A 26,522-nucleotide genomic window follows, 5' to 3' on the forward strand; every position below is an offset into this window, starting at 1 on the left:
CTGGACCAATGTTCCAACCTATACATTTAAAACACATGACTTCTCTTGTTGACCCCCTAAACAGAGCTACAATTCCCAGCATCCCTAACAAACTGCTGTTCCCAGGATTCTTGGGGAGGGGGGGGAAGCCACACACTTTAAATAATAATAATAATAATAATAATAATAATAATAATAATAATAATATTTATACCCCGCCCTTCCCAGTCAAGACCGGGCTCAGGGCGGCTAACAACAAAAATATCAACGCAGGTATAAAAGAAACAATTCAATTAAAATGCAGATTAATACAATGTTAAAATTCCATTTTAAAATTAAAAATCTGCAAGTAAGATAAAACCATTATAAGATAAAACCTTAGGGGGGGGTAACCCCGGGGTCAGACTGCGTCAGTCCAAAGGCTAAGGGGAACAGCTCTGTCTTGCAGGCCCTACGAAAAGATGACAAATTCCGCAGGGCCCTAGTCTCCTGAGACAGAGCGTTCCACCAGGTCGGGGCCAGTACTGAAAAGGCCCTGGTCCTGGTCGAGGCCAGCCTAACCACCTTGTGACTCAGGATCTCCAGTATGTTATTATTTGTGGACCTTAATGTCCTCTGAGGGGCATACCGGGAGAGGTGGTCCCGTAGGTAGTTTGGTGTGACGAGGGTAGAGAGATTCTGTATGAGTGACTGCAGCAGACTGAGCTCTGTATGCCGATTCCAGACCCTTTCCGTCCTACCTGGAGGTGCTGGGGATTAAACCTGGGGCTGCCTGGTGCAAATCTGATACTCTACCACTTGAGCTACAGTCCATCCATAGAGTTGTAGAGTGGGAAGGGCCCCTGAGAGACCATCTAGTCCAGCCCTCTGCAATGCAGGGATCTCATCTGCAGCATTCATGACAGATGGCCGTCCAACTTCTGCTTAAAAATCTCCAGGGAAGGAGAGTCCACCCCCTTCCGAGGGAGTCCTTCCGGGTACAAAGCAACGCGTAGCATCGCCTCCAAATCCCAATTTTTGAAAATTTTATTTTAATCAAAGTTAAAGACGTGGATGAACATAAATACAATACAGTTAAAACTTCATCATTCTTCATATTGGTGTACATAAAGGACCCAATAACATAAACCCCAAGAAAACCTGCAGTCGGCAAGGAAGTGCAGACAACCCCCCGCCCTCCCCCCTCCCAGAACACACACACACACACACACACACACACAGGGGAGAAGGGGGTGGGAAGAAATATCCTAGAAGTTTTCTTTGAAAAGGAAAAACAAAACTCCCACACGCAAACTTTAGAATCTCAGAATTCGCTCTTTCTCTTTCTTTCTCTCTCTCTCACACACAATCAGACTCACTCATTACAAATGATTCATACATAAATAGGTAGTGGGGGGGTGCAAACAAGCTATTATGCTAACGTATGTATAAACCTTTGTTAATGGGGGAGGAGAACGGAAAACAAAACAAAAACAAAAACCCAAGCAGCCGCAATGATTAAAATACATTCAGTTACTGATCGCTAGTTGTGCCGTACGAGGCGTTATTTTTTTTGGGGGGGGGGAATCGTGCTGCAGAGAAAAGGAAAGGAAAGCTATATACAAAAAAAGAGAGAGGGGAAAATCCCCGAAAAACAAAAACGGCCAGGTTAATGCATGCATGTTTGAGTACAACAGAAGAGAGAGAAACACAAACAAAAGCGCTGCTGCCTTCCGATATATCTCTGTGACGGTATTATAAAAAGCCCTCTGCACTCGACTAAAATTAAAAATTATTTCAAAAGGATAATACTTGAATAGCCATCGTATTTATTCAGGGGCCCCACAGGGACTCCTATAGTGAATCTCACAAGTGTAAAGGTTGCTTAACTCTTCAGCTGTTGTGGTGGTGGTGGGGCATTGCAATAAAGTTTAGTCATGTTCTAAAAGGGAGAGGGGGGGACCTATGCTTTCGGAGGACATGCATGATTCGGCATGACTAAAGCAGGAGGGGAGGAAGAATGGGAAGGGGGTGGGCGAGGGGAAGAAGCTCAAGTCAATTTCATCTGCAGATGGTCATATTTTTTTGTTATTTTTTTTTGTTTTTGTTTAATATTCCAGCTAGAGTGTAGCAGTTCAAATCTTCTGGATCTTTTCCCCGACGACTACAGGATTCTCTTTTCTGATCTTCTCGGCTGCGTCCGCTTTGTAATTGTAAGAGCAACTGTGGACGTCTGAGTAGCGGTGGACGCCGCAGTAAACGTGGCCGCATCTGCATTCGAATCCTGCGGAGGAGAGAAGACAGGGAGGCTGTAAGAGGCCTGGGGGTCAGGAGGAGGGCGGGGGTCCACTTCCTTTGCTCAAAGCTCTTAGTGGGGTAGGAGAGCTGAATTCAATGTCTATGTATTTCACATCTGGCAATACAGGGATCTCAACTGCAGCATCCATGGCAGATGGCCACCCATCCAATTAAAAAATCTCCAAGGAAGGCGAGCCAGCCCCCTCCCAAGGGAGTCCTTTCAGCCACACGCCCGTGTACAAAGCAACGCGTACCCGTTGGGTTTCAGAAATTACACAGGTAGACGGGTCTAAAAAGACTGGGGCACAAAATTTTCATGGACCTCTAGCAGTTATGGTGGCTCATTTGCAAGAAGTAATGTATTTAGCATCCGTTCTGGAAGTGTAGACTCGATTCTGGCCAAACAAAGCCTTCTGGGTGTATATTGTGCTGCAGGGACCCCCAAAGTAATTTGCTGCACCACATTTCAGATCAGACTGGTTGAAAGGCTGCTTGTCAGCTCATCGCAAGTTGAAGGGCACCGCGACAACGTGACACCAGTAATGTTAATAATAAATACACCATTTCATTATTACTTGCTCAGAACCTTCACAACTTGCCCTTCAGCTTGGTGGATTGCCAAGTTATGTACAACTTACAAGTCTAACAAAACTTGCATTAAAAAAACACAAGTCTTATAAAAACCCCAATTTAACAATTAAGAGCAGGTGGCTCTGTGGTTAAACCACTGAGCCTAGGGCTTGCTGATCAGAAGGTCAGCAGTTCGAATCCCTGTGACGGGGTGAGCTCCCGTTGCTTGGTCCCAGCTCCTGCCAACCTAGCAGTTCGAAAGCACGTCAAAATGCAAGTAGATCAATAGGAACCGCTACAGCGGGAAGGTAAACGGCGTTTCCATGTGCTGCTCTGGTTTGCCAGAAGCGGCTTTGTCATGCTGGCCACATGATCTGGAAGCTATACGCCGGCTCCCTCGGCCAATAATGCGAGATGAGCGCGCAACCCCAGAGTCGGTCACGACTGGACCTAATGGTCAGGGGTCCCTTTACCTTTACCTTTACCTACCGTAATTAGCATTAATAATAAGACGCATCAAATAGCAGCTGCTATAAAGATACAGTGGTACCTTGGTTTAAGAACAGCTTAGTTTATGAACAACTTGGATTAAGAACGCTGCAAACCCGGAAGTACAGTAGGTGTTTTGGCTTGTGAACTTTGTCTTGGAAGCAGAACATGTTCAGTGTGTTCCATTTCTAAATTGAGTCCCCTGCTGCTGTAGGAAAGCACGCCACGGTTTAAGAACGCTTTGTCTTAAGAATGGACTTCCGGTATGGATTAAGTTCGTAAACCAAGGTACCACTGTAGTTTAAAAGACACACACAAAAGCACCAAGCTTTGCACCACCTCCTCGGGGGAGCAAAAGGCAGGGGCTGGTTTGAGCTCAATGTTAGAGGATCCAGACGTGTCTATTTCAATGGCAGAAGTCAGCTCTTACTGTTGATCTACGGCTCGCATTTCCAGTTACTGAAATGAAAAGTAACTTACCGGTAAGCCCAACCTTCTTCCGGCACATGAAGCAGCGAGTTTTTTTCTGTTTTGGTTTGTCGAGTGATTTCTCTTGTTCTTCAGAGGATGGCTCTGCGCTATCTGATGCTGAAGCTGCGGGGAAAGAGAGCAAAAAGATGCAAGAGAGATAAAGACAAGGCAAAAATCTGAACGTTGCAGTTTCGGGTCCTGAGCCCTTGGGGTTTAAACTCCTCCCACGAAGACCCAAATCTGGCCACGTCCAGAACTTTAACCAGATTCCTCCATCGTTTAAATACTCCAGAAGGCTCCATCGTACACTCACCACCTTGTTTAATCTCTCCGCCGGTCACAAGAGGCGGAAATCAAGCTGAGGACTGAGATTTAGCTTCGTATTCAGAGGCAGTTGGAAATTTATTTGCAAAGGGAAATGATGGCTGTATGGCTGCTCACATGAAAATCTCCCACGCCAAAGGGGTTACTCGACAGGAAGCCTGCACCCCGCTTGCTCCCCTGGATGCACACAGAGCACTTCATGTGCTGGAAACCCAGCAGAGAGACTCAATACACAGCTTCATTTCGGAAGTATAAGGGGATATGTGCAAACACTGCCTTTGCCCAAGCACAGCAGACTTCTGCTCACCCAACAAGCCTTCCTCTCCCTCTCCTGTGCAGCCCTCAGAAACTCTGCTCTAGAGGGTTTGGGGCTCCTCTGGAGCAGTGGTGTAGTGGGCAGGGGTCCGAGGGGTGGTGTCCTCGGGTGCAAAATTATGAGAGGGGCACAACCAGACAACCCACAGCAGGCTCCCTCAGCATGGCTGAGCTCCTGCCACCTTCCGGAGCTGCAGGGAAGCAAGCTGCACCTGGTCCGAGCCTTTAGGGCTGGGACAGCGCCTCCTCCGTGCAGCTAATGCCCCAATGAGGTTGGGATGGCTCACCCTTTCCTCCCCCGAAGCCCACACACCAGCTGCCCAGTCCACCAGAGGGGTGCAACATTTTCCCTGCCCTGGGCACCAGCAACCCATGCTATGCCACTGCTTCAGAGTGGATCTTTAAAAAAAATAATTCAACAATTCATATAGTGATTAACACCAGTGTGTGTGTGTGTGTGTGTGTGTGTGTGTGTGAAACTATGTAAGCTTTATCTTCTCCCAATAACATAAGGATATCCCTGGTGGATCAGGCCAATGGCTCATCTAGTCCAGCATCCTGTTCTCACAGAGACCAACCAGATGCCCATGGAAAGCCCCAAAGCAGTACCTGAGAGCACAACAGCACCCTCTCCCTCCTGCAGTTTCCAGTAACTGGTATCCAGAAGCATTACTGCCTCTGACCATGGAAGTAGAGTAGGCCTAGGCAACCTTGGCTCTCCAGATGTTTTGGAACTACAACTCCCATGATCCCTAGCTAAGAGGGCCAGTGATCAGGGATCATGGGAGTTGTAGTTCCAAAACATCTGGAGCGCCAAGGTTTCCCATGCCTGAAGTAGAACACAGCCTCTCCCTCCTCTGCCATGAATTTGTCCAATCCCCTTTTAAAGCCATCTAGATTGGTGGCCATCATTGAATGCTGTAGGAGGGAGTTCCATCATTTAACTCCTCGCTCACCCTCAGTCCAATGTACATTAACATCATGTTTTTCATTTATTTCTCCTACAGAAGATGAAACAATACAGGTATTGTTTTCCATAGCGGAGAAGCTGGACAATTATTTTTTTTTAAGAAAAAGGGAAACGAAAAGAGGAACGCCAATTGTTGAAAAATGGATTGTGCAAAGATAGGAAATTGTAATATGGTTAAATAAATGAATATAGCAAGGGTTAGGGTAGGGAAGGCAACAGAACAATATTTTTTACGGCAAAATGAGGTATGTTTCTTATGCAGTGGAGCAACAGAGCTCCAGAAAATGCGCAGCCTTATGTATGGTTGTGGGTTTCTTGCAACACAATTCATTTTACGTTGAATAATAATAATAATAATAATTTATTATTTATACCCCGCCCATCTGGCCGGGTTCCCCCAGCCACTCTGGGCGGCTTGGCTTGAAATCTTTGATACACAGGATATGTATTGATAATAACAAATTTTAAAAAGCACTATAGTTTCTAAGCTGTGTACAATGAGGTACAAAACAGATACAAAAGATAAAAGTTAAATTATCCATAAAATCGGGAGAGGGGGCTTACTTTAAAAAGCCTGCTGAACTAAAAAGGTCTTCACAAAGCACCCAAAGTTCAACAGGGAGGGGATCTGTTTGACCTCAGCCAGGAAAGATGTCCACAGAGTCAGCCCCACATTACTGACTGCATGGCTCCTGGTGAACACAAACTGTGCATCTAAGCCACAAGGGACCAATAGCAGCAACACTCCCCTAAACACATGTGATCAGGTAGGGATCTAAGGAATAAGGTACCCTGGGGCCCAAGCTGTTAAGGGTCTTGTTTTGGGAGCACACTGCAGAGAAGAAGGGGGGAAGTTGGAAGCCCCGTGGAACAGAATTTGGGGGTGTGCAGGGGACTGCAAAGGAGAGGGCAAGGAAGGGGAGCACCCCAACAGGAATCACAACTAAAGAATCCCCACCGAGCCCCAGCTAACTCACAATATGTAAAACATATTGGCTGACATAAATAATAATAACCACGCCAGTAATTTATGTCTACGCCCCAATTGATCACTCTGCTCTGCAAGAGAGGGACTCCTGTGAATGCGACCTCATTGGGAGATCTGCTCCATGCCATAAAAGTATAATAATAATAATCCTGAAATCATCACACACCTCAAAACAGGCAGAGAGAAATGTGAACTTCAGTTCAATAAGGCTGGAAGTGTGCGCCTTTAGTTTTAGTTGTCTTCATGAATTGGCTTAAATACCACTCATAGTCTGAAATAAGACTGAAATAATGACATCTGAAGCGGGGCATTGACCGCTGAAATAGGGGGTTATATAAGACTGAAAACATGTCTTTGCAGACAGCCTTAAAAGTCGCTTGAGACACAGAACCCTAACACAACTCCTCAATAATCTTTGAAGATTGCCTAGGTCTTCCAATTGGTGGGTGAGGACTCACTAGTGTGCTGTGGTCTGATCCAAGGCGGGTTGCAATAGGCATACTACCACCATGCATATGTATGGTGAAAGACTGAGAAATGGGTCCCCAAATGCATGTTTGGGTCTTGGGTCTCTGAAAAGGCTTCAGTTGCCTGGTCTGGAACAAGTTAAGCAGTTGCAGCTCCCAGAGCCAGCAAAGAAGGCAATACATTTTACTTACAGCCAGTGCTCCCCCCCCCCGAAATAATTGGTGCCAGAACTCACCATGAAGATGTTATAGCAAGTCACCAGGCGACTTGGGGCAGCCCTAAACGGATGCCGGTTTAACAACAGCTGCATTCAGTGCCCGAGGAGGTGCTAAAAACTATGGCAAGCCGCCTGCCTAGCTGGTTTGGGGGTTGCCCCTGGTTCTGGTGCAGGTCAAATAAATGCGCCCCCGCCTCCCTGTTCTCATAGATTCAGGCGGATGGCTAGGGCAGCTCAGAAGGGCCCTTGAGCAAACGCTTGTGTGCAACGGTAGAGGCCTGGCTTAAAAGCTTAAGGCCCACTGCCGCTACATGGGAGACGGATTGAAGAAAAGGAAATACAAATTGGCTCTGTCCCATAGCTTGAGCAATTGCACCTACCCTGTTTCTCCGAAAATAAGACGTAGCCATAAAATAAGCTGTAGCAGGATTTTTAGGCATTCAAGGAATATAAGCCATACCCCGAAAATAAGGCATAGCAATGCCGACCATGGCAGGAGGAGGAGGAAAAAAATAAGACATTCCCTGAAAATAAGCCATAGTGGGGTTTTTTTGGGGGGGGGGTTGAGGAAAAATAAATATAAGACGGTGTCTTATTTTTGGAGAAACACGGTAGGAGCGGCTAGGAGCTAGGTGGAGTCATAGAACTAAAAAAAAAAGTGTAGACTCGCACACACTGGCCACCATCCATTTTGACTTGAAATGTTCGTTTTCATACTTTCTCAGAAGTATGTAAAGGCAAGAAGCGGGCAGGGAGATTGCCGGCCCGCAATGGCACCCGCCCGAGAGGTGCCAGAAACCAGAGTCTAAAATTACCTAAGCACATCACTATTCAAGCGAGATAAATTCATGTTGCAAGCCATTGATTGAAACAAGGCAGAGATTAAGTTAAAGGTTTTACAATAATAACCCTGCCCTCCCAACATCTGATGCGTAACAGTAGTTCATGCATTGGTTACTTTGAGATTAGACTACTGCAATGTGCTCTATGTGGGGCTTTCCTTGAGGTTGATCTGGAAGATGCAGGGAGTGCAGAATGCTGCAGCGTAACTGCTGCCAGGAACGAGACTTTGTCAGCATATAACACTTTTGCTCAGAGGCCTGTGCTGGTTGCCAATTCGCTACTGGGACAAGTTTAAGGTTACAACGCTTCACAGTTTGGGACCAGTTGACTCGCATACCCCATATATACCCACTTGACCACTTGCATAAAATGTTTTTATCCGGTGCCGAAAAGTACAGTGAAGGCTCCTGCCTGATCTCAAAAGGCAGGGAGATCCGAAGTATAGGTGCGGCAACGCTAAAAAATTGATTCCTTACAAATGTGTGGAGCGAGTATTATGTGGTCCCTGCAACAAAGCGGTCGAGGGGAAATATATGGGGTAAACTTAAACAGTAAATAACGGAGAAAAATCAAACAGAACTCTCAGCCTCCTGCATTGAGGAGCTTACAGCCTTAAACACATTTAATTGCATTGCTATATCCCGCATCACTGGGGATCCCCAAGAGCCAGACCCTGGTTTGCTTGGCTTCAGAAAGGTGGGTACCTTTGGACCAAAGCTCCAGGAACATACCATCAATTGTGGGGCGAGAAAACAAATGGAGACGTAATGGAAGTGTGTGGTGTGTGTGTGTGTGTGTGTGTGTGTGTATCAGCAACAATTAAAATGTCTGCTTAGTTTTGGACCAGGGTGAGGGACCAAGGGATAAAGTCAACACCTTCATGGAAGAGGTGGGTTTTGAGGAGAGATCGTTAGGGGGAGAGTGACCCGGCTCCAAGCAGTACTGTGACTTTTTATGCCCTATTACTCCGCACTCCCCAAAAGACTGCCTTGTCCCTGTGTTCCTCTGAACTTAAAAGATGCTGACGTATCCAGCAACAGCTAGAGGGGGCACTTGTGCAACACCCCCAAAATAAGAGAACGTTCACTGCTGAAACAACAACAAAAAGGCGCATATTTGCATGTGCTAATTTAGATGCAAATCTAAAATGAATTAGCTTGTTTTTTAAAGGAGATAAGAAACACCTCACCCTAGTGGGGGAAGAGTGTGGCTTGCAGGTCATCACTGTGGATGGGCAACTAACATCCCTGAGTATTAGTTTCATTTGTGCAGTACCAGCGGCTGGATGTTTTTACGCTATGTTTTTAATACATTTTATTTGATTACTGTATTTTATTCTTGTTGTAGACCACTTTGAGATTTTGTTGTTGTAATGGGAAGCCATTCAAAAATTCAACACAGCTCTCCGAAGAGGCAGGAAACTGCTAGGCAGCTGAGTTAATAAAGAACTTTTTTTAGAATTCCCTTCTCTGACCTTTGGACATCATGAAACAAACTGATTGTCCCTGGCAGTGAAGACAAATGTACATAAAAGTCAGCTCCAGGACAGACAGACAAATACAGAAAGGGGAGGGGGAAGTGTTGAAAACCTAACTGCAAAGTTAGACGAAATATGGCAACTGGTTACAAGGCTTTGATTGAGGAGTTTTATTATATCAGAGCCCACTAGGAGGAACAAGGAATAAAGTAGCAATTTGGGCAGGACTCAGTTTCCAGAACACCCCAAAAGTTCAAAGACCAAACTCTGTGCCAGGACGCAACAGTAGAGTGAAAGCATCGAACATTAAGGTAACCTGTTGAATGAACAAGGAGCAATATCATACTGGCGGAGGGGAAGACCAATTTAAACGTGCTCTAAGTACTAGAAGTTTGGGGCGCATTGCTCAAACAGCAAAGGAGAGATTATTGACAGCAGCCATTGCCAAACAGGTGCCCTCTAGAGATGTTTTCGTCTTACAATTCCCACCACTGTGGTTTCCTCCTGATGGTCTTAGTTACTGAAACTGCACCAGCTCCTCAGTTCTAAAGAGAGCGCAGAGGTTCTCTCTGGGTGCTGCTGGACCACAATTCCTCTCACTCCTGGCTACTGACCATGCTTCAACATCTAGAGGGGCACAAGCTACCCACCAATGCCTTATGCCAGACTCTCACTGTCTACAGACTATATACTTGAATCAAGTTGATCTTGGAGGTGGTGACAGATGAAGTCAGGAATATCCTGGACAATTGTAGAACATTTTACGCACTGGCCAGGATCCAAGGAACCGTGCAATGAGTTCTGCGCAGCTGAAAAGAGAATTTAGATGTTCTTTCTTCCCAAACGAGGAGGAAGCAGTGCTCAGTGGAAGAGCATATGCTCTGCATGTAGAAGATCCCAAAGCTCAAATCTTTGCACAGTGGAACCTCGGTTGTCAAACGCTTCGGAAGCCAAACAATTTGGAACCTGAATGCCGACAACCCGGAAGTGAACGGTTCCATTTTCGATCACGCCTCAAAAGTAAAATGGCTTCCGCGGCGCATTTCTCCATTTCCCTACTCCATTTTTTCAATGGATTTTGCCAACCAGCAATTGCGCTTGGGTTGTCAAATGTTTTCGGAAGTCGAATAGTCTTCCAGAACAGATTATGTTCGACAAACAAGGTTCCACTGTACCTTCAGTTAAATCTTCAGTTTAAAGGGAGGAGGTAATATGCTGGGAGCAGTAAAACTTAGGTTACATGGAGAAGCTGCCTGACCTGGCGTACAGCAGCAGCTTACACTCCTCTGCTGCATGGCAGACTACATCTGGAACAAGGGGGGGGGGAGGTTTGAAGCATTCTGAGATATGGTACTGGGTGTGTGGGGTTGTCCTTAGCCACAGAAGGAAAGTCAAAAATATCTAATACAAGCCACTGGGTGCACATTTCTTTGAGAGCTGGCCACTGATCTCATTGCTCCTTATATGAACAGAAAATGACCTTTTACAAGGAAAGGAGAGGCTGGTGCTTGAATGTGCTGATAGCAAGAGGGGAGGGAGGAATTGCACTTGCACACTTGCACACACACACACACAGCTACCAGCAAGCACATCAGAGGCAAATGAAAAGCCTGGACACCAGGAAGGGTGCACTTAATGGTTAAAGCTTTTGTTTTTCCTGCTACACCCTTGTTCTTTACAGAACAGCATGAAGTTGAAAGAGCTGGAGCTGCAAATGGAAGTATGAATTTAAAGGAGAGAAAGAGAAAGAGGTTATTAGAGCAGGATTAGGACACAGAATAAAGATATACAGACATTTGAACGCAGAAACATGCAGAAAAAGGTGGAAAACTGCTACGGTAAGCTTACTCTTTCTCAAAGGTAGCTTAAAACGAACAGCTTTTTAAATTAACAACTATGCCATGCATATAACAAAGTTAGTAGCAGAATCACGTTAAAAGACATTAGCAAATAGAGGACAATGTCTAGTCCAAGATTGGGGGGGAAGGATGGGATAAGAAGTGTTTGAGGTCTGACTCACTGCCAAGTGCTAAGACTGGGCACAATCTAGACAGCTTAGCACTTTTGAATTCCCATGCATTCCAACAGGAGAATTACACACAGGGTCAGATCTCCACCTTTGAAATGAACAGGTTTAAAAAGAGTATTAGATCGGGTCCATCTACATACTATCAGAACTACCGTAGATGCTTATTTCTCTCTATGCTCCATTTTACCTAATCCAGAGTTTCCAAAACTTTTAGTATCTGGGGCACAGTTCCCTCAGCCCATTTTTGAGTGTAGAATGGAGAGACGTCTCATTCTTTTGCTGCTTCCTTTTCTCATGCGGCTTTTAGACCAGGTGTGGTCTAAGATGATGCTGAACTACACCTCCCATCATCCCTGCCTGGGGCTGATGGGAGTTGTAGTTCGGTAACATCTGGAGGGCTAGGGGTTCATCCCACACCTGTTTTGGATGAACAGTGTGGGCCTCTTTCTCGTGACGGATGAAATCTTTGCCAATAAGAGTGGCAGAAACAGTGTGTGGGTGTAGATCAGGGGTGAGGAACCTACTGGGAGTCGCATGCTGACAGTGGGTGAGGCCAGAGGCAAAAGTGCTCAGAGCAATGGATGTGATCTTAGTGCAGCAGTGCGAATCCCAGCCATGCAAAAGGCCAGGGGTTCCCCTGATACCACCTCTTCTCCATCTAGACAAGCAGAGACACCATCACAGTTCCAGAACACATATCAGCCAGGCAAAAGAACTCAAGGAAGGCACGGGGCAAGGGGTGCAACCTGGGCAAAGGTGAGGTTCCCCACCCCTGGTGGAAGTCATTGCTGGGGAAGAGGGCATCCCTAAAGAGCGAATGCACCTGTTTTGGGCACTCGTTTTAACCAAGGTTCATTTTCCAGCCCCTCTCGTGGCACACAACTTGCTTCCTGACCCAGCCCAGTTTGGGAATCACTGCTATAACCTACGTTAACAAGGAAACTCACTTACCTACTGTGTTTAGTGTTAAATCTGTATCGCGCCTCTTCGTTTTCACTCTCGAGTTCTCATCCGGGAAATCGGGATCATCTATATTAGTTTCTATGCTTGCATCATAATCACACTCTGTTTCTGAGCCCCTGGTAGTGTCAGGTAAATCTGAGTTATCCATCGACAATTCCTCTCCGGTACTGTCTATTGAAATTGTTTCGGCAAGGTCCACTGATGTTGGTTCTATTTATTCAACGGGACATGTATTTTAGGTATGTATTTTTATTCTTTAGAAAACACACACACGCACACAAACATGCTGCGTAGTCAGTTTGAAAGTGGTTTTCATTCGTTTATTGTTCAAAACGGACCCACCCACTCCTACAGTTCCTTGCACCCGAGGGCTACAGCAGCGCAGGGCTGATCGACTCTGCATGCAAAGCCATCAAGGTACAAGGAAGCGAGGACTGCTTAGCAAGGGATAAGATTTTGATCTGCTTGGTTACTACTGGGAACAAAGGACACGAAAAGTGTTGGAAGTGTAGATGGAAGAAAGTTATACATAAATATATGAATGAAGTTTTCCCACCCTGTAGTTTGATCAAGTGGTCCCCCCTGCCCCCTTTCTTAGCTACAATAGGATCAATTCCTTTGTGCAGGGATTCAGAAGGACAATTCTTCTAGCAAAGAGGTAATTGCAACTGAATGAGCACTGGAAATTGGGGAGAATATCAGAAATGCAATACGCATGAATGTCATGAAGCAACATGGGTGCCCTCAGGCAGATAGCTCTTGTGGTCTGGAGGTATGCAAAAAGTCCTGCCTACTCTGCTTCATGCATTAAACCCCCTTGATAAATTGCGGCATACAAATATTTTAAATGACACAAAAATTATTTCTCTTCGCCCCCACTACACAGAAAGTTATTCTACATGGCTAAATCTACATGTGGCTTTCAGATTTTCCTATTTTACCTGTCCATATAAGTGCTGAATAAATGCATGGGCACACACTGGAAAGTTAGTACAGTGGTACCTCGGAAGTCAAACGTAATCTGTTCTGGAAGTCTGTTCAACTTCCAAAATGTTCAGAAACGCGGCTTCCAATTGGCTGCAGGAAGCTCCTGCTGCCAATCGGAAGCTGTGGAAGCCCCGTCGGACATTCGGGTTCCAAAGAATGTTTGCAAACCAGAACACTCACTTCCGGGTTTGCGGTATTCGGGAGCCAAAACGTTCGAATCGCAAGGCGTTCACCAACTAAGGTATGACTGCAATGGCTTCCCAGTGTACTATCCAAAGCAAAATGCCCAATATGTGCAGCTCGATGGTGGGCTGCATGTGAGAAATTGCCTTGTGCCAAGTGGGGTGTGGGGAAGACAATAAATTTCCCTTTCAGAAAATCCACACTGGGGCCATAGCCAGGGATATCAATTCACGCATATCAAGGGTGAGGATTCCTAAGGGCCCACCTTCAGGGATTTTGGGTGGGAGGGAAGTTGATAAGCCCAAGTTCTGATCCTTGCCAACTCCAGCTAAAGGAATTCCAGATAGGAAGGCAGTCTGAGACCTTGGAGAGTGACTACTCACCAGTCATTCAGCACTGGGCTACAGCAGGCATACCCAAACTGTGGCCCTCCAGATGTTTTGGCCTACAACTCCCATGATCCCTAGCTAACAGGACCAGTGGACGGGGAAGATTGGAATTGTAGTCCAAAACATCTGGAGGGCCGAAGTTTGGGGATGCCTGGACTAGAAGGTCCAACTGTGTGAAGGAAGCTGCCTTTTACCAGGTCCAACCATAGTCAACCTAGGCTAGTATTATCTACTTCAATTGCCAGTGGCATGTGGCTAACCATTGTTTAGCAGAAATGTGGAGGTTCTCGAAGGGGAGACTAAGGTTTCTTTGTTCCTTCCCCGGTGGTTCTGCTGCTGCACTAAGTCATGATTTGGCTTAGCATTCTGTCCCCACCAGGTTCATGGTTTAATTCTCCTGGAATTCTCCATGAGCCGTAAGCCATAGGACAAACCCTGGCGATGGCTTGTTACTCTGGAGAGAACTGAACTATCAGCAAAGGCTCAGCTGAGTCACCAAGCCACAGTTTAGCAAGGCACATCAGAACAGAACAACGGGGAAAGAGCAATGCAGTCACAACCTCCAAGTCCACACATTCATGCTAAACTGTGGTTTGGCTTAGTAAAACTTTTTAGCCAGGTTAAGGGTTATTCAGGGTCTCAGGCAGAGAAAGAGATCTTTCTCCCTTGATCCCCTGTTTTTACTGGAGATGCCAGGGATTGAAATTAGGACCTTCTGCAAGCAAAACATGTGCTCTAACACTGAGCTATGGTTAGGAGGAGGAGGAGCCTTGTGCTATCCCAAACTGCAACCGCAGAAAGCTCATAGCAGTAAGTGTGGATGGAACCGCAGTCCAAGGTATTTCCCGCATATTGAATTTTACACAGACTCACACAATCCACATTTCATTGCACCAAACTATGTAGCTTTAGATCCATAGATATATCCAAGCAGTACAGGCAATATATATATATATATATTAGACCTCTCTTTTCTACTTCAGAAAAGAGTTGCTCAAATATATGACTCCAACTCATATGAGCATTTGCTCCCCAAGTAAAATGCATTATCAACACTTTCAGTTCTTGATGCTACGCACGAGTTGTATCTTTAAAATATAATAGGAGAAACCAGCCACTGGGGGAATATATTCTAATGGGAAAGCATCGATTCATACCCTGTAGTGTCCTTTTGTGGATTGTGAAGAGAACTTCTGGCATAACAAAATTCCATACAGGTGACCTTTCCACCAACTAAAGGGTTCAGCAGATGCCTTGGAATCGCATTACATCTTCAAATCATCTATTTATCTTGAGATACAGACCATTTTATGGTTTCTCTGTTCACCAACAGAGACTTGACTTGGATTAACATATAACCAGGGGTTAGCAACCTAAGGCCAATGGACCGGAAGTGGCCTGCGGAGGTCATTTGACTAGCCCAACTGTTGTTTGACCTTGGCCCGAACCGAGGTGCCTGCTTGCGCACTGCGCTAAACCGGCACAGGGACTTGCTTCCGCAGCGCCGGAAATCACGTCTGTGCACGCGCAGATGCTGAAAATCACAGGCACGCGTGTGCGATCCGGCCCAAGGAGTGATCTCCATGGGACCGATCTGGCCCAGGCAAGATATACTTTGCTGTCCCCTGATATAAACAAAGAATATATATATATATATGGCACTGCTTTTTGGCAACTTCGTTCCATTCTGTTTAGGCTTTGTGCCCCCTTCATTTATATTTCGCATCAGGGTTTATATCCCACCTTCACTCCACAAGAAACTGGGAAGCACACACGAGAAGGTCTGGAGCAGCATCGCTCAATGTGGTGCTTTCCAGATGTAGTCAGACTACAACTTCCATCACCCTCGGCCAGTGGTCATGCTCACAGTGCACTGTCCATTCTATGGCTAGGAGACCTGGTTCACATCTCTTTTACAGACGTGGTATCACACAATACAACACCCTAAGAATTAGATGGCTCCAAACAGAAAAGGGGGTTATGCCACATTCACAGAGACAAACACAGCTGGTTTTAGCAAGGAAGAAAGCTCAGCTGCAGGTAAGGCTCTTTCCCCTCCCCACCTAGAAGTGGCTCAAGCCAGTGAGTAGCCACATTTCCATACAGGCAAGAGACCACTGCTCAGTAGTGTAGTACATGCTTTGCATCAAGAAGTTCCCAAGTTCAATCCAGTCAAAAATGAGCAGGTGATGAGAAAATCCCTGCCTGGGATCCTGGAGTCACTGCCAGTCGGAACAGACAATGGCAGGCTCTTGGGGACAAATTATTACACCTGGCAGAAGGCCCCTTCCTCTGACCTTATAGTGTAATGTTTTCTTTTAAAACCCCACACCAGTGCTCTGTTTTGAATATGCAGCAAATCAGAGCCCAGACCACAAAACTAAAAGGCAGGTATTGCTTAGCTAAAAGAACGACAACGAAACAAACCAAAAAACCCCACCAAAGGCAGAAGATGTGATCAGGGGGGAAGCCAACAAGGGCTTCTCTTAAGAAAGGAAGAAACCCTGCTATGTTATACTGGGAGTGGACCAAAGGAAAATACAGATAAAGCTTTCGCTTACTCTAGTACACACGGCACTCTTCTAATACCCCTTTTGTTATCTCAAGGCCCTAACTGTCAAGTGTGTGACCGAGATCCAGCTTAACTTGCAAGCCATCTGCAACAGCTCCCCCATGGCAGAAATGAGTACACAGAGATGGGTGTATGAGCTGAGTAATGCTGTGCTTATGTCATTTCACTGCATCTTTCCAGAATGTGTGTGAGCTTGTGTTTCTGAATTTTAGGAATACTCAAATAATCTTAGGCACGCTTCACGTGGGGGTAAGTCTCCCTGAACACAGTGAGACTCACTTCTGAGTAGGAAGGATCACATTGTTAACTGTATTAATGACATGGTTTAGAGTCACTGTAGGGGAAAAATCCAAAAAAAACCCAAAAGATGAAATTGAGCATGATCTGTTTTTAGAAGCACATCTGGAATGCTTAAAGGCAGGTTTTGGAGGGCCAGACTCTCCACTTTTATCTGTGCCTAAAGGGCACAAGGATGCCTCAACATCCGTCAAGGAAAGCTCAGTTCCACAAACAATACATATAGCCAGTTTAAAAGGGAATCTCCCTGAATGTCAATTTAAAAAACCCCCCACACATGTAAAGGAGTTCTGTGTTACCATGCTGATTTTTTTTTAAAAAAAAAATCTATTGTGGCAAAAAAAAAATTCTTTTTTTTTCTGCATAAGCTCATGTTATAAGAAGTCCCAGGACTCTCTTTCAGCAAAAGACGAACACAGGTACTTTTGCATAATTGCATTACTTGCCACACAAGTAACTTTAAAGTCTGTTAGGCTTGTTGCAGTGAAATTCAGCTTTAGATGTATAGGTGATTTTTTTTTTGCAAAGCCACAGGGTGGATTCAAATTAAGTGAGGTAAGCAAAGTTTGGATTCTCTTGAAATAAACTGGATGGCTGAAACATTCATGTCCATGACATTAATCTGGATATTCATTATATGACTGAATATAGCAAGATAAACAAACACACTCAAGCTTTGGAATCAAAAGGGGCTGGTAGACAAAAGTTGGGATTTACTGGAGTCCAAAACCAGTAAGATTAAATTTCTGGTCATGCAGAGCTGCTCACTCAACTATTTTATTTACCTCTTTCCAAAATGCTTTAACAGTAGTAATTTGGGGGGGTGGGGTGGGGTGGGGAAATCCTGGCACATTCATGTTGCTTTATACCTTCTGTGACAAAATTATTAAGTGCTTAAAGATTATCTCCACTCTTAAGGAGATGCAATTGTCAGCAAGCTCACTGGGAAATGCCATAAAACAAATCTGTGCATGCCTGCAATCAAGGTCTGTTCTTTTTAGTTCTGGCCTCTGAAGTTTTTGTCAACCAGCATTGTGGAGTTCTTGATAACCAGCAGAAGATCAAGTAGGACAACAATGTATGTTTTCTCTTTGTGTTTCAAGGCATTCCAAAAAACATAAACAAAGACAGTGAAGGCATCCAACTAGTTGATATACTAACCTTGGACATCTTCTCTTTCAGGTCCTGCCTTGTCCACTATGTCTGTACTTTCCACTTCACATGTTGCTACAGATTCTGCTAAGAGTGATGATGGGCTTGACACAGGGCTAGAAGCGGGGTGGCAGGGAGAGAATTTCTTTAGAAAGTGGTACATTCTTTGCCATAACTAGCACATGAAATATCTGCTTATAGAAGACAACTGTTTCAACTGCTTATAAAGGCAACTTGATATTATATACACCAGGGTTCAAGTCGCTACCGGGCCATGATGAGACCAGTGACCTGGAGTCAGGTCCTCTCTCCCTCTCTCTGCTGAGCCTACCTCACGGACCAGCCTCCACTGTGTTTATCTTGTATATTTAGCACAGAGCTCTGAGAATAATATACCTGTCTTTGAAAGACTGTTCAGAAACTGGGGCCAGGCACTGGGGCCAGAGTTGCCAGCACCAAAGCAGATTCACGGGCGTGCTTCCAATTCAAAGTGCAAATGCGTATCTTACAGGCGTTTAGGTCATACTTTGAGGTGCAGATTTTGCTGTGCCATACCAACAAGTTTCAAGTTGAGATCTTTCCCAGTCGACATCTGTATGGGGCCATCTTCGGGGAGCACCCCCCGCAAATCTGGGCACTTTTGCAGACCTCAAAGCACACCTGAGCATGGCAATGCCTCCCTCACCTTTTCCTGTTCTGTCTAAGTCACCATCAGCACCTGAATTTTGCTATTATAGGGAACAGTGTAGAAAGACAGGCTCCTGCTCTGCTGTGATACATTAACAAAACTTATCACAGACAGCTATAATGCAGCACTCCCAATCCATAAAAAGGGAGAATGCTCTCAATCACGCAGTTACCATTCTGTCCCCAAAATAGAAAATGCCCCAAATAACATTATGGTAACAATTCCACATAGACCTTTGACACACACAAAGACAGGGTGGCAACGTTTACCTTGGCTGCATAGGTGGTACAGGTGTAGAATCTAGTGTTGATGAAGTTTCCTGGATGCTGCCTTCAGTGCATTGAACTGGTAAAGACTCAGTTAGGCTACTAACAGAAGTTGCTGAAAGAAGAGGCACTCGTGTTAAGACAGCAATTGGCCATGCTAGAAGACAACTGGTCACCATAGGCTTGATGCTGCAATCTTAGGGTTGGGGGAGACTTTGGGCTGTGGTGATTTCAGGACAGCGTGGTATCTACACCTAAGTTATTAACCACACCTCAGTTGCTTAGAGCATGGTGCTGATAATGCCAATGCTGCAGGTTCGATACCCCTGTGCGACAGCTGCATATTCCTGCATTGCAGGGGTTGGAATACAATTCAGTTATATATGCCCAACTACAAGAGATGGCAATTGTGCTTCTGAATTTAATGTGCAGGTTTGTTTGTTTTTAAAATTCAAATAAGATAAAATTTGATATTTTTTAAAAACACAAAGAACACCTCTTTGGGGGACGATAATCAATTCACACCACTGACATAGCTAAACAATGGAATTTACTGCAGCGATGGCCAACGACTTGGATGCCTTTAAAAGAGGATCAGACAAATTCATGGAGGATTGGCTTTACGATACTGCTTTAAGTGAATAGTGCAGATAAAGCCATACTTTTAGGGTTGCTGTTTTAAGTAATTCTGACATGGCTTTGCACTAACAAATCATAGTGCTTTAAACAGGTGGTGTGGATGTGGCCTAAGTTAAGAAAGTATTCATGGTTGCTTCCTGGAAAAGTTGCACTATCTTAAATGATGTGCAACATGCTATTTGGCAGGAAGGTCAACAGTGTAGTGGGAGGTTCTGCAAGTCGCGTGTTGCCGTTTTAATTTGGCAGCAGCTGTTTCCAGATCACTTGTTTTTTCCTCTCTCCTCAACTTAGCTATCCCTTTCTACATTGGCCGGTTTTGGCGTTTTGGCTCACAAACAAACCAGTCCCTCGAACTGGCAGGGATGGGGAACCTTGGAACCAGAGGCCAAATGCGGCCCCTTAGACCTCTGTACCTGGCCCTCAAGACCTCTCTCACCAGCCCCACCTTGCAACCTTCCTGCCAGTCTGGAATGTGTACTTAATACTCTAATAATGCAGTTGGCCTGGATGGAAGACAGAGTGAGAGACTGGTGCAGAAACTAGCTACTTAGGGGTGCCAACTTGAATAAAATATTGGGGGGGGGCCAGGTAAGCCCCATATAATCGATTGCCAAGATGCAGTGCATACACACCAGTTGAATGGCAAAGACCATCAACGGGGGTGGGGGGGTGGGGGCTGAAGAAACCTCGGCCCCTAGGAGTTGGTTCCTATGAGCCTACTGTACAAAGCTAAGATTTTGCCTCTGACTCTGCCCACTGCTGACATGTGGCCCCTGGAAGACTGCACAGAAGGGAAAGCGGCCCTCAGGCTGAACACTTCTCCCCACTCCTGCTCTACAGCTATTTAGGGCAGTGTCGGGCAGACTAAGCTTGCAGTACTTTACCACAAGTAAAATACGAGCTGAAAGAATGACCCTTAGACTATACTGACCCCCCCCAAAAAAAAACCTGTTAAAACTGCGTAGGCCTAATGTTCCGTTTGAAGCTGAATCATAATCTGTTTGGTGATACTACTTGCCACACACAATTAGTCACAGTTCTTCTCCTTTTCCTTCTCTCTCCCGTTCTACAATTAGCAACTGCCTGATGTAAGACAAAGGAAGGCAGTCTGCTTAGCATGGCCCATTCAACATACACAGGCCAAGCAAAAAAACCCAGTTGTGTTGGACAGGTCACAGGAGTGCAGAATCTTTTGGGCCTGTCAATTATCTGACCCCTTGGTAAAGGACCCCTGGACGATTAAGTCCAGTCAAAGGCGACTATGGGGTTGGAGCGCTCATCTTGCTTTCAGGCCAAGGGAGATGGCGTTTGTCCACAGACAGTCTCCCCACCCCCATCGTTCTGCCCGGACACTGAGGTCCAGCGCCGAAGGCCTTCTGGTGGTTCCCTCCCTGCAAGAAGTGAAGTTACAGGGAGCCAGGCAGAGGGCCTTCTCAGTAGTGGCACCTGCTCTGTGGAACGCCCTCCCATCAGATGTCAAGGAAATAAACAACTATCTGACATTTATAAGACATCTGAAGGCAGCCCTGTTTAGGGAAGTTTTTAATGTTTAATGTTTTATTGTGCTTTTAATACTGTTGGGGACTGCCTAGAGTGACTGGGGAAACCCAGCCAGATGGGCAGGATATAAATTTTATATTATTATTATTATTATTATTATTATTATTATTATTATTATTATTATTATGTGGCCAGCATGACTAAGCCATTTCTAGCGCAATGGAACACCATGATGGAAGCAAGAGCACACGGAAACGCTATCATGTGGCTAAAGTTTCCCTATGTTACCTGCAGCACCTTGCAGGAGTGAACCCCACAACCTCCCCATCGCCTGATGTCACCCAGTGACGTCAGCTGATTGGTTTGGGGGAGTGGGGGGGGAGGATGGCTTTATGGGCCAAACTGACCAGCAAACTGGAGGTTCCCTACCACAGCCACGTGGGCTTGTGCATCTAGAAGTCAACCCCGACGCCTTTTGGAGATCTGCACTCACCTGGTGGGCTAATTCTACCATTACTACCATTCTGCCGTTGAAGATGTTCTTTATAGCATACCGAACACATGCCATTCGTACGAGGGTTTCCATAAAATCCACACCCAGTAGAACAAAGCATAGGCACTTGGCTATGGTTGGTTTCTTGAGCCATACTCTTTTTCTAGTGACCTGGGAAAACAAGAGAGTCGGGTTAGTTAAGGAGTTCAGACCCGCCCTTAGGTTTTTGCATACGAGACATTCCATAAAGACATCACAAAGCCCCTACCAACCTGAGACCAGAATGACCTTTAAGTTAAAGTATATCATTGGGATCTGTACAAGAAGTTTGCAGAAAGAGGTGGTCAGTGGCTGCCCCCTCCAATGAAATTCTCTTCTCTGGAGACTTGCTCAAGCTGCAGCCTATGCATCTTTCACAATACATTTTTATTCAAGCTGGCTTACAATAGCAATGCAAAGAATGGTATGATTGCAATATTGTGACATATCTTACTTTGGACAAACTAGGAGCTGTAGCTAAAAGCCTGTTCTTTGACCAGGGGTAATAATAATAGCCACTGTGGTGCCTCTCATCATCATCACAATCATTTTATTTGTACAGTCCCCTTTCCACAGTTAAAACCACGTTCAAAGCAGCTTGGGGGGATACATACCGTACCGTGTTTCTCCTAAAATAAGACACGTCTTATATTTATTTTTCTGCCAAAAAAACACAACATGGCTTATTTTCAGGGGATGTCTTTTTTTTTTTAAGCTACTACCCTGGGAGGCTCGGCCCGCCGCTGCCGCAGCCGACGTCACAGGTTCCCCTGGAATCGCCACAGCCGAGGCTCGCCGCAGTGCGCGCCTGTCTTTGCTGGCTCCCGCTCGAGCCCCGACCCAGCAGCGGCCCGGCGGGGAGGGAGGGAGGCGGCGGCGGCGGAAGAGGACAATGAGCGGCGGCCGGCGGAAGGAGGAGCCGACGTCGCATCCGCAGCAGCACCTGGTGGCCAGCGGCGCCGGCGCCTTGAAGGGCTTGCTGTGGGGCAAAGCGCTGCGGAGCGACTCAGCGAGACCCAGCGGGACCCGGGAGAGTCAATACCCCAACACGTCTTATTTTGGGGGGATGTCTTATATTTTCTTTCCTTTAGAAAATCGTGCCATGGCTTATTTTAGAGGCACGTCTTATTTTAGGAGAAACACGGTAATTGCAAAAGTAGCTATAAACAATAAATATAAAAGTAGACAAAACTGAACAATTGCCACATAAATCAAAATAAGAGCTGAAAATAAAGATAAAAAAATAATATCAGCAACAACAACAACAACAACAACAACAACAACAACAACAACAACAACCCAACAGCACCCCACTAAACAATGCTGCAGTTTAAGCATCTGTTCGGCTTTTGCAGTTGGAGTCAGTCAGGGCCCTGCCTTTCTCGGCAAGGCAGTGGGCAGGTTTTCCAGGTCTTAAAAACCAAGGTGGTCTCTGGCCTTCTCGGTAGCCTCAGTTTCGTAGCTGGAACCTGTATTTTTATATTTTTACCTAATCATTTGACAATTCTTAACAATTATAAGCAAAACTCCTCCAGAGAAAAATACTTCAGAAATAATACTCTACAAGGAAATATTACTTAACATAAAATTACCATTAACAAAAATGAAACAAAACTCAAAGCCTACTTGAATTTGCTTTGCGGGAGGTAAGTATTTTCTTGGCGACCAATTTTCCCATAATTTATTTCCGCATCACTTGGAATTCTTATACTTAGATAATTTGTTATAGCCAAATCCCAAACTTTATTAAGCCAATCTTTCTGAGAGTGAGTAATATGAAACTTTACAATTTTGAGTCATTAATATTATTGCAGCTGTTAACAAATGGGGTGCAAGTTCCAATTCTCAGAGTGGTTTAACACTCAAGTCCTCTTCCCAGGGAACTCTGGGAATTGTAGTTCTGCGAGGGGAATAGGGGTCTCCTAGCAACCTCCAACACCATTAACAAAACTACAGCTCCCAGAGTTTTTTGGGGGGGAGTCATGACTATTTAAAGTGGTTAGAGATTGATTTAAATGTATAGAGCAAATGGGGCCTGTGCTTGGACTAGAACATACACCAGAATGGAGGTGCAAGGAGGAAAGTCCATGGCAGCTCAGTGCATGCAGAAACAATTCCCTGAAATCCAAAAGTTTGATTTGAGTGATTTTATTAAAAATCATGAGTGGCAGTGTAGGAAGGTTGGGGGAGGGGGGAAACTAACACTGCCAAATAGACAAAAACAGGAAGTAGTATAGGAGGATGAGTAAACCTTTGAAGAACAAGAAAAACTGGATCCAGTTCTAGCTGAGCCAGCTCCCCATTTTTGTAGCTAGAGGATGAAGGCAGGAGACAGCATCTAGGATAAGGATTCTTGAAAAAGCATTCTGCACACTGTCAACACTTTTAAAATATTGAAGATGTAAATAAACCTGAGTTCCTCAAGAATCAGAAAAAAAAAACAACCCAGATGTTAGAAGGTTTCTGTCTTGACTCTTGTGGGAGCTTTTTTTAAAAAATGGGGGGGAAATTAAGCTGAACTTAAAAAGCCAATCAAGAAACAGGACAAGGTTTCACCATGTTAGTGAGAACAGAACAGGACATTATGCAGCAAGCTTATCAATTAAGCCTGCTGGGGTCCCTTCCTGACCTCTGACAAAAAGCAGCTGTGGAGGGAGGAATGAGAAGGATGTTTAACCCTTTCTTTTCCTGCTACTTGTCTCCTCAAAGTTTGCATTTCCATGAGGGTTGGAGGAAGAGCCATATATGCTCCCCCCCTATGCTCCTCGGAGGACAAGTGGGACAGAGATGTAGATGCAGCCTAGTTTGGTCTTGAAATCAACAATGCAGGTGGAAAATTCTCTATTAACAATACAAAGAGCTTCATACCAGTTTTAATGTAGCCCTTTGACATACAGGGCTGCTATGTAATACCGTAGTAGTAACAGGGTGCTGTGCCAAAGAGTGTACAATCTAGATCTGCTAGTGGTGGCTGGAGAGGTTGGGAGATGCCAGCTTTAGTTTCAGGTGGGGATTAAGACTTTTGGGTAAGGCGAGGCTTTATGGAAGAACAGACTTTGAAAGAGGAGGAGGAGGAGGAATATGGAGAAACAAGGGGAAAGGTCAGAACCTAAGAGGAGCCCTGCTGGATTCATGGCAAAGGTCCCTCTAATCCAGCATCCAAGTTCACAAAGTGGCCAACCTGATGCAACGACACCCCCTCCACTTGCGACACTGCACAAATATCATTCAGAAACTCAGTGTCTCCAACTGTGGAGATAATCTTAGCCATCATGAATTGTAGCCATTGATAGTAATAATAATAATAATAATAATTTATTATTTATACCCCGCCCATCTGGCCGGGTTCCCCCAGCCACTCTGGGCGGCTTCCAACAAAACAGAACTTCTAAAATACAGAGATCCATCAAACATTAAAATACAGAAATCCATCAAACATTAAAAGCTTCCCTAAACAGGGCTGCCTTGAGATGCCTTCTAAAGGTCTGGTAATTGTTGTTCTCTTTGACCTCTAGTGGGAGGGCATTCCACAGGGTGGGTGCCACTACCGAGAAGGCCCTCTGCCTGGTTCCCTGTAACTTGGCTTCTCGTAGTGAGGGAACCGCCAGAAGGCCCTCGGAGCTGGACCTCAGTGTCCGGGCAGAACGATGGGGGTGGAGACGCTCCTTCAGGTATACCGGACCGAGGCCGTTTAGGGCTTTAAAGGTCAACACCAACACTTTGAATTGTGCTCGGAAACGTACTGGGAGCCAATGTAGGTCTTTCAGGACCGGTGTTATGTGGTCTCGGCGGCCGCTCCCAGTCACCAGTCTAGCTGCCGCATTCTGGATTAGTTGTAGTTTCCGAGTCACCTTCAAAGGTAGCCCCACGTAGAGCGCATTGCAGTAGTCCAAGCGAGAGATAACTAGAGCATGCACCACTCTGGAGAGACAGTCAGTGGGCAGGTAGGGACTCAGCCTGCGTACCAGATGGAGCTGATAAACAGCTGTCTTGGACAGCTTGATAGCCGTCTCCTCAATCACCCACCCCTTCATAGGAACCACCCTACTGGATTAAACCAAAGGCCTATCTAGTCCAACATAGGTAGATGAGTATGAAGAACAGACTGTGGATGAATAAATATTGGGCTGTGAGGGATGGGCTGTGACGAGCTTTAAAAATTAAGAGGGCAAGGCAGCAGGTAGTGAAGGGTTTGAAGGCATCACATGGTCTTGAGCTGTCTTCTCCGCTGCCCTCCAGATGTTTCAAGACTACAATTCCCATCAGTCCTACCCAACAGATGATGGAAGATGGAACATCTGAAAGAGCATCAAGCTGGTCTTAAGCGGTGAGGGAAACGAATGGCCACCTCCAACAGGGTTGGAGGCGAGAGGATGTGTGATACAATAAAACTACCAAGGCACAAGTGATCTCATTCAGCCTAACACTACCAAGAAACAACAGCTGAACAATTGCTGATGACTGTGGAGCATGAAGATGCAAGAAAGCAAAGCCAGCAGTTGTTATTTAATATTACTACTCCAGCCTCAAAACCTTGGATACCTGTTAGCATTCCTAGGCTACAGAAGCCAATTAATAGGATCAGTGACAGCTGCATTTAGTAGGATTAGTCCCCAAATCTCAGGCTTTTAATCCTCCTATACAAAGAGCCAATTTCAACTGGGGTGAGCGGGGAGGAATCAGGATCTTGAGTCACAGCTTAACCAACTGTTTGTTACAGACATAGAAATCATAAAATCAGAGTTAGAAGGGACTCTGAAAATCATCTAATCCAACCCACCGCAATGCAGGAATGATGCAGCTGTCCCATACAGGGATCAAACCTGCAACCTTGGCATTATCAGCACCATGCTCTAACCAACTGAGCTATCCAGGCACATGCTGTACCCCAACCCATGTGGCCGCTATGGCCCCAATCAACTCCTAAGCAAGACTTG

General features: G+C 45.4%; 1 protein-coding gene across 13 annotated transcripts in view; it reads right to left on the reverse strand.

Moving 5' to 3' along the window:
* Window positions 1-987: 987 nt before the first annotated feature.
* The window catches only part of ZFAND6 (zinc finger AN1-type containing 6), a 67,904-nt gene continuing 42,369 nt past the window's right edge, over window positions 988-26,522 (reverse strand). For 5 of the 13 annotated variants that reach the window (XM_035130718.3, XM_088656512.1, XM_088656513.1 and 2 more), the window contains exons 2-7: window positions 21,547-21,717; window positions 18,918-19,029; window positions 17,970-18,076; window positions 12,369-12,590; window positions 3,796-3,909; window positions 988-2,242 (exon numbers count right to left, since the gene is read on the reverse strand). In XM_035130718.3, the coding sequence (XP_034986609.1) occupies window positions 2,094-2,242; window positions 3,796-3,909; window positions 12,369-12,590; window positions 17,970-18,076; window positions 18,918-19,029; window positions 21,547-21,700 (858 nt within the window). In that variant the 5' untranslated portion in view covers window positions 21,701-21,717 and the 3' untranslated portion in view covers window positions 988-2,093. The remainder of the gene's footprint in view (window positions 2,243-3,795; window positions 3,910-12,368; window positions 12,591-17,969; window positions 18,077-18,917; window positions 19,030-21,546; window positions 21,718-26,522) is intronic. The other 8 variants (XM_035130723.3, XM_088656518.1, XM_088656519.1 and 5 more) reach the window with 2 other exon arrangements.

The sequence above is a fragment of the Zootoca vivipara genome, chromosome 13, assembly GCF_965207765.1.
Source record: "Zootoca vivipara chromosome 13, rZooViv2.hap1.1, whole genome shotgun sequence".
In the NCBI taxonomy this organism is placed as follows: domain Eukaryota; kingdom Metazoa; phylum Chordata; class Lepidosauria; order Squamata; family Lacertidae; genus Zootoca; species Zootoca vivipara.